Source organism: Musa acuminata, chromosome BXJ3-4 (assembly GCF_036884655.1).
Source record: "Musa acuminata AAA Group cultivar baxijiao chromosome BXJ3-4, Cavendish_Baxijiao_AAA, whole genome shotgun sequence".
Taxonomy (NCBI): Eukaryota; Viridiplantae; Streptophyta; class Magnoliopsida; order Zingiberales; family Musaceae; genus Musa; species Musa acuminata.
Window position 1 is genome coordinate 12793048 of NC_088352.1, and position 8732 is coordinate 12801779.

General features: G+C 41.8%; 1 protein-coding gene and 1 long non-coding RNA gene across 2 annotated transcripts; one reads left to right on the forward strand and one right to left on the reverse strand.

Annotated features, from left to right (window-relative positions):
- Positions 1–5172: 5172 nt before the first annotated feature.
- On the reverse strand, positions 5173–5970 carry LOC135634711 (eukaryotic translation initiation factor 1A-like). The gene has a single exon (XM_065145248.1). The coding sequence runs from the start codon at positions 5853–5855 to the stop codon at positions 5421–5423; it is 435 nt and encodes a 144-aa protein (XP_065001320.1). The 5' UTR covers positions 5856–5970; the 3' UTR covers positions 5173–5420.
- Positions 5971–6248: 278 nt separating this feature from the next.
- LOC135636062 (uncharacterized) lies at positions 6249–8446 on the forward strand. Its single transcript, XR_010495790.1, has 2 exons — positions 6249–6409; positions 7578–8446. It is a non-coding gene; the product is annotated as an uncharacterized LOC135636062 (long non-coding RNA).
- Positions 8447–8732: the final 286 nt, after the last annotated feature.

The following is an 8732-nucleotide window of genomic DNA, read 5'->3' on the forward strand; positions in this document are numbered from 1 at the left end:
GTTCAACATCCTCTTATTTCAAATACAACCGATACAACAAGAAGCAATTGGTAGTCATGTCTTCCTAATATTACTATTTTGGCTGGATCATTGATAGAAATTTATGCTTATAAGATGTGACTAACAATGGACTCTTCCAAGAGGCAGCGGCACGACAGGGTTCATAAATAAATGGCAAAAATAATGTTCAAGGATCAAATGCCTTACCTCCGACACGTATATATACTACAATTATAGTAAATGGAAAACGGAGGATTGATTATGACCGATTAATTGGACGGCTCCTACAAAATCATCATTCGCTCCGATACTCCACACCCAACGTGTAATGGTGGCAGCGGCCACACCCGAGTTTACTCTTTCACCCCTCGGTCGTCTCGCGGCCGTGCGAGGCCAATTCCTGAAAGAAAGAGTATATATATATATATATATATATATATATACACTCCCTCTCCCTCCACGCCGCATCCACCACGGCCGGGGTGGCAAGCCAACCTGGTTCGAGGCGGAATTCGAATTGATACGCCAGGAAGCAGGAGATAAGTTCCTTCCCTCGATTCCTCCCATTCTTCCTTGTCTCTCGTTCTTCGCCCTTTGTTTGGTGGTATTATATATATATATAGAGGTGCGGAAGGAGAGGGAGGAACGGTTTTACAGATATATAGAAAGAGAGAGAGAACGAGAGAGAGGTGCTCCTACCGCCATGAAGGTTACAAGCGCGGTCGCAATTGCGTCGACGGTGATCACTGCCGCCGCCTCGTACTCGACTGCGTTGTCCGGCTCGCTCTCCGACTCCAGGGCCCAAGGTCCAAGCCAGGTAATTGGCCCTCGTGGACATCAGTAGACTCCCCTCATGAAATAGTTCCTCGAATTGGTTCTTGCGATTGCGCAGGACTCAGCGTCTCAATCAAAGCAGGAGGAGCAGCCGCAGCCGGGAGATGGATTCGCTCCCAGATTCGACGGGCTGCGGTTCATCGAGACGCTCATCACCGCACATCGATGAGATGGTAGCGCACAAACTCCGCAAGTTTGGGTGATGATTGATCACGACCATTAATCACTGTACACACATGATTCATGAAAGATGCAAGTCTATGATTGATCATTACTCCTTTACTTGTTGGGGTTGTGTTTTTTAGGAACGAATAAGAAAGGTGTTCCTTGAGGCGTGCTGTTCCCTTGTAGTTTCCTCCTCCACAACTCAATGTCGTTGACTGCGTCACACACCCCATCTCATCTGCATAGAGAACGTGATCCAGAAGAAAAAAATGAGATTCAAGTAAGATGGAACACATTCTCCTGCTTCACTTGTGATTCAAATCAAGTCAGGAGATCCGACGAATCAACTATCGACTATCGAGCTTGCCGGAGTTGACGATCGAGCTGTTACGCTTGCCTCCATGGCTTCCCATGTTGCGGAGAGTTGACCTGGGATGATCTACACCAACTAGCGAGAAGCAAGTCGGAGGAATCTCTCTGATACCCGAGTCATAGATGTGCACACAAACATTTGTAACGAGGCAGGATGGTTGGTGTTGAATCAGACAATGCTTTGGTGCCAGCAAGTGTACATTTATAATAGATTGTCACGAGGGAGGGGTTCTACTCGTGCGTGGAGTCATACATAAACATGAGATGACAATTAACCAGGGCTGGTGGTCGGACAGACTCGTATGCCTCGACGTAATAATGTATCCGATCTGATGGCTTTATTTAGAATTTTTCTTTCTTTTTGAAGAACATGTCTAACATGTGATAAATCATTACGAGAGGATCGGCTCAATCATCATCACATGCAGGCAGGAACCGGCTCACGCACGAAAGCGAATTGTCTGTGGTCTGTAAATGAGACGAGTCGTGCGGAGAAAAGATAGGGATACTATTTCTTTAAGCCACGTTGGTGGTAATCTTAAAACGAGATTCATCACTGGCAGTAACCGATGGGACAAAAAAAGAAGCTACGAGTGGTGGTTCCCGAGTTCCAACAAAGAACGCGTCCCGACTGCACAAACATTCAATACATGTTTGGGAGTGGGCACAAAGCAGACTGGGAAGAAGGACGAGGAGCCGATACAAACGAGTGGTACGTACTGGTTTCCTGACTGAGGTAATGGAAAAGCTCCACTTCGACAAAACCCACCCACGAATAACCAAAGAAAACATAACCACCACGACGAGAGTTCTAGACGGTCGTTGGAGCACATGCTTGGATGCGGAAGCCAACGGATCCAAAGAACAGTGTCCGCTACCGAACGGGTTTGCAGCATATGATAAATTTACTCTTTAGCTAAAACGATATCAAAAGCTTTTCAGGGATTACTTACTACATAACTGGATTTGAAGGACCTTTATCCATCTCCTACTCACTAAAGCCTATCACTTCTTATTGCGGTCCTGCCTTAATTCATTCCTAAAAACCTCACATTTCCTACATGACTTTTCTCTTTCCCTTTTTTTTTTTTTTTTTTCCTCTTCTTGATTACAGAGACACATCGAGACAACTGATACGTTTACATAAACGGAGAAGCCAATGAATTCACAAGAATAAGAGAACTAAAACTAAGTGCTTTCAAAATAGCAACTCCATGTTTCTTGGGTCCTAACAATCAAGTTTCACCAGCTCTTAGTTTTAGAAGAAATTACGGAAGAGTGAATGATGCCAAAAATCAAGTGAGGAGGATAATAAATATGCTACACGACAGACAAGCTACTTGACTTCCTATTGAAAGCTTCAAGGAAAAGAAAAATAGCAAACATAACTCACATTCCAGGAGGGAGGGACAAATCTCTTCAGCTTTGCTGTTCTGTCACCAATCGAAGCCTAACAAAATTTCAGAAAACCGACTTCATATGCAGTCAATGATTTTTGTCATAGATCAACAAGTGAAGTTAACTGAGCCAGATTCGAAATTAGCTATTAAGGTAGTTATCAGGTTTGGTTGCAAATACCTCACCCATTATTATCATGCTTGATATGAGTTAGGGATGACAATGGGAGTACCCACATCTACCCAACCCACTTAAATCAGATTTAGCTATTCAATTAGGAAGATAGATACCCAAGTTAGGTTCAGTTAACAGATATGAATAGTTGGGTTCAGATAGTACCCAATCTGCTATCATCCCTAACCTCCTCTCCCCCATCCTAACTCCTCTAGCATAGGAGCTCTCTTGGTAGCCAAAAGTGGGTGTCCCATGCCCCCAATAAGAGATGACCAAACTGCGCTTCATCCAACCACAACAGTACCTCTTCCATCTAGAAATAAAGCTCTAATATTATCATACTCATCAGCTTATCTGATCAACCTCACATTTGGTAGGCTAAATGCTACATATTGTTCACATATCTACAAAGAAAACTTTACTAGGTTGCAGTAACACGTATTGTCATCTATTCTTGCTTCCGCAACTTGGCATCCCCAACCACTTGACAGAGCCACCACATCACATCAACCTAGCAAGATTATCACGAAATCAGGCAAATATATACTACACCACCAACTAGCTCCAGTGACAAAAACAAGTCCAAACAAAAGTGCCATAACTCCAAAAAGAGAGATGACAAACCTCATCAGGCCCTTCATTAAAGCATTTCCACTAACTGGTATTCCGAAACACTTGGATGAGTATGATAGAGGCCACTGTGGTTATGAAAGATTAGATCAGCCATCTTCTACAGTCTAGCTGATACAAATATCAACCGACCGTTATCATTGCACCCAGCCATTAGTTTTGGTGCCATCACAAATCCAAAAAAATTCTTTACTGCCCAGACAAGTCTAAAAATTCTTATGGTAATAATCATCAATCATTTAGAAAAAAAAGATTCCATCATATGGTGCTGGGAAACAGTAGGATCAGAGAAAGTCAGTAAGGCCATCAATGATAACAGGAAGATAGATCAACCACCAAGAGTAACAAAACTCGAAACCCTGCAAACCAAATCCAGAGCTTTCATGTGGTTGCATTCTTATTTGTCCTTAGGCATGGAAGGGCATATGACTTGTACAAGTTATTTTCTTCTATAATCTATCTCCAAAGCTATTGGGTAATCTCTTGAATCTGACTATCTCAAACTAGTCTACCCTGCTTGTGAGCATTAAATGCAATGTCCTCTGCTCTCATTGCCAATAGGTGATTAACTAAAGACAACAGGAATGTGGAAACAGCTTGCCTCAAATCTTCATGTTCAAAATCGACTAATTCTTGATCGTAAAAGAATAAAAGAAAACATCATGAAATAGAAAATAACAGAATGGGTCTTGTAGGACCACAAACAATTAGAAAGAAGATTTTGGGTCCAAGTATTCTTGCATACCAAACAGAATGTATACCATCTAAGTGCAACCAAGCATACATATAATCCGAAAATTACTGAATAAATTGACATTCTTCTGTCCTAATATGCCTTTAAAACTAAACTACATTCATGCAACATAAACTAGTACTTGTTTATTTCTGTATTTCTGTTGGGCTCAAAACTCTTGGGCAGATGAGACAAGAAGTATAAGAACAAAAACAGTCTTAACAGTCTTCACTAATTATATCCAAAATTCATGATATTCAATACAGTATACTCAGAATACGGTAGTTTGAGTATGAAAAGCGAGAAATAAGCCAGTTGAGATGGACTGCACAGAGCAACAAAATATCTTGCAGAAATAATATAGTCATCTAATGTCGATGATGCATCTTTAGTGTTTTATTGGCTTCATTCAAGCAGCTTCTGGCTTAAGATCTAGAGGCACAAATCAGCAAACACAGACATGTCTGCTAAAATTGATGTTCCACCAACAAAGCTTCAGTATTCAAGTAAAGCATGCATGAAAACAACAGAAACGAAGAATCAAGAGTACAAAGCCACCCACTTCGAAGGTAAGTTTGACAAGAGCACATAAAACATATGAAATGAAATCACATCCCAGACCAAGCATCAATATGGTATTGAATAGGTTCTTTACAGTTTTTGTCAGATCATCAATGTATTCCACAAGATTAACATAAACAGCTAAAGATCTGAAAAAGGATAGGTGTTGATCTAACACCATAGAACATCTAGTTCAATCTAGATGGAACTGAAAACCACTTTGATCATGGTTGTATTGCATAAGTACAAAATACACATCATGATATAAGAAAACCATGAAACCTGAATTGAAGAACCATTAAAGATACTCAAAGATAATATGTATTTTTATAGCAAAGTGCAACATAAGCATCATCATTAACCAGATAGACTAAAAATCTTTGACGCCTGCAGCACTCATCGACAAAGTTAATCATTTGAAACCATACAAGCATATCTGTACTTAATTCTATATGATAACCCAACTCCAGCAGCAGACTTAAAAGAAACGGATTGCCATTCAAGAGATAGAGAGAAGAAAGGCAAGGCAAACCGCAATCGATCCTTGGACCGCTTAGATCTTGTCGATGTCCTCGTCCTCGAACTCGATGTAGTCATCAGCGCCGCCCTCGTCCACCTCATCGAGTCCTCCGATGCCCTCGTTGAGGCGGATGTTCTCCGGGAGCTCTCCATAGGCCTTCAAAAGGCGGGCCTCGTCGGGCATGTACTTAAAGATGACGTCGGCCTTGTCGTCTTGGTAGTCGCGGAGGCCGACGAGGATGATGTCACCGGCGGCGATCCAGACCTTCTTGTGCATCTTACCGCGGATATGGCAGAGCCGCTTGGTGCCGTCGATGCACATGGTCTCGCAACGGCCGTTGCCGAGCATCCGGAGAACCTGAGCGTACTCCTGGCCGTCCTCCTTGAAGACCAGCTCGCGTTTCTCGTCATCGGCCTCGTTCTTCCCGCGCTTGCGGTTCTTCCCTCCCTTACCCTTGTTCTTCGGCATCCTTGGCGGGGTTCGACCGAAACCCTAACCCTAGCGCTCGATCCTTTTCTTTTACCTTCCCCCAATCTGAGCCCTTTTTATATGGCGTTCGAAGGATGGCGTGGAGGCTACGGAGTCCATAGATTTAGTCGGACACGGCCGTTTTCTTATACAAGAGGGAGTTCGGAGGGGATGGATACGAGTGAATCTGCTGTTGCATGAATCACGAAGCAAACCCTATGCGACAAAAAGCAGGCCGAGGCCCATTCTCAGGCCCAGATCGAACTTTCATGAACACGTGACGCTCCCGATGACCCCACCGCTTCCTGACGGTCACCGGGGGTTGTGGACCCCACAGGGGAGCCCGAGGGTCGATTGATGCCCGTCGTAATAAGCACACGTCACCTCCTCTTTCCCTTACACCAGATTCGATTCTGCATCATCGCCTCACCGACGGAACGATGGAATCGCCGTAACTCCAAATGTTGATCTCCTAGGCCTCCGAGTTCACAGTGCACGTTTTATTTAGATGTCGGAGTTGGGTCTTCTCCTCGAATTCCTTCTCCTATTCTTTGGTATGAGTTTGACGCGTTTATCTAATGCTTTCATGTTTGCTTCAGATTTGGTGGTTTCCGTTGTTTAGCTTGTGGGTTGGACCCTCATTCGCTTGCGAGTAGTTGCTGTTGATAACTTGGTGGGAATACGCATGATTTTTTTGTTCTTTCTCTTCTATTAAGTGTGTAGAATGTTTCTACTTGTTTTGTTTGATTGTCTCCCCCCAATTTTGGCCCTGCTAGCTTTGGTTTCCTTCTCTAATCATTTGAGATCATTTGATTTAAAGGTTTACTGGATCATATGCATAGTAAGTACTATTCAGCTCTATTACCGACTGTTTGTCTAATGGATGACCAGGATAAATGGTGGAATGTATTGAAAGTCATCTGGTTGAGAAAAACATATATCTTTAGTAGGGAAACGGAGGCTTGGGACATCATCAGATCTTTCTGTACAAGGGCTCAACATTGTCATCTCGAAAACCATGAAGAAGTTCCATAAATCTACGAACAATGCTTACTTTTTTTTGTTTTAATGTAACTTCTTATGAACAAAATGCTTACTGTAAGTTTGCCTAATTTAAGATAGAATGCTAGGCCAGACTTCAAGCCTTATAAAATCCGTAATACAAAAATATAATGCCTAGAGTCATGACCGGAGACTCACTTTAATGCTTCAGTGGTAGTGATCTTACATTTATAAGACTATTTATGTCCATATAAATATAAATTTATAGTTATGAAATTTCTTTTTTGACAATGTTTGCTGTTGTTTTGACAAAACATGCCTTAATGATCATTCTGGAATAGGAACCTCTTTGTTTCATTAAATTTATATGTTCTACAGTTCTACTATCATCTTAAGATATGCAATTGTTCTACTATCATCTTGAAATGTTGGCTGAAAGTAATTTTCAGGGACCATATCTATTGTTCCTTATTTTATGCTTGTATCTAATTGGAGAAGGTGATACATGTTTCTTGTGTTGCATGGTACGCAGCTCTTGAACTTGGAAATTGCTTTTATCTGTGTAAAGTGTCATCTATTACCACATGATGCTTTGAACATCAATCTGCTGTAAAGTATGAAGTGGAGAATTTAGACGATTTATTTTGATATACTCACTTTTTGACTAATTGTTTGATTTTCTCATACCAAGTACATAACCAATTTGTTTGCCTCTGGTAGATAAATTTTATTACAGAAGTCTGAGGAAATGAGCCACTAATGGAAGCTACAGAATCAAGGCCAGCTCGGCAGCGCATTGCAAGCCGTTGCCTAGTCCAGGAAGATGCAGAAGGAGCTCCAAGGTTGGCTTGCTGTCCATCATATACCTCGGTGAACATTCTGGGCTATGAGAATACTGCAATGGCACAAGATTATCATGTCCCGGAATTCATGCCATCAAACAGGAACCCCATGAATCCTAATCTATCTCCTGAAACAAAAGGGCGACTTCAGCTCCAACCCTGAAGGATTTTACTTGTGAGCAACTAAGTTCCATAGAATGCGAAGTTATCAAGAAGTATACGGAAACTGCAGTCCCAACATCAAAGTTGGATGTGGGGGGGGGGGGGGGGGGGTCTTTACCAGTTAACTTTATTAAATTTGTACTTAAAAGGGAAGATCTGGTATCAACAGCTTCCATGAAGAGTGGTTCTGGAACTAGGGTCAAAGAGATGAATACAACAACCATCTATTCACAACAGCCACTAAAGCAGCAGACAAATATGGATTTTGTTTACAAGGTGGAAAATCTTTTGGATCTGAAGCCAGTTGATCAGTTAGCTTTGAGGAAGTCAGACGAGGCTTCTTCATACCTTGAAACGCCTTGGTCTGGGTGTAACAAGCCTGAGGGATGGTGGCGTATTGCAGATAAAGATGATTTGGCTTTGTTGGTTGCCCAAAAATCACTGCAGCATATTGAAAATTGTGATCTGCCCGAACCCACCCAGACAGTTCATTATATGAAGGACTTATTTTCTTCTATTGAGAATTTGGATGCTAGTGAAATATTTCAATCATCATTTGGCATATACAATGCCAATGAGTATTCACATGATTCGTGTTCTAGTGGGAGTTCTGATGACATGAATTTGCCTTTTGGTGAAAGGGACTGTTTATTGCATGAGTCAGAGAAATTGTACAGGCAAGGGGCTGTTCAGCTCTTACTCTGTTTTATCTTTCTGCAAGTTCTTATGTTGTTTCATCACACTGCACGGTATCATATTTATATTCTCCTTAGTTTTAATAAATTCATCGGTAATTATGTACATTAACTGTTAACCTAAGTTCCTTATCTATCTGCACTTGAAATGGATGAGCACATCTTCTCAAATAAAG

Excerpts from the sequence above, each read along its gene's own strand:
- LOC135634711 (XM_065145248.1), bottom strand. The coding sequence starts at position 5,855 with ATGCCGAAGAACAAGGGTAAGGGAGGGAAGAACCGCAAGCGCGGGAAG.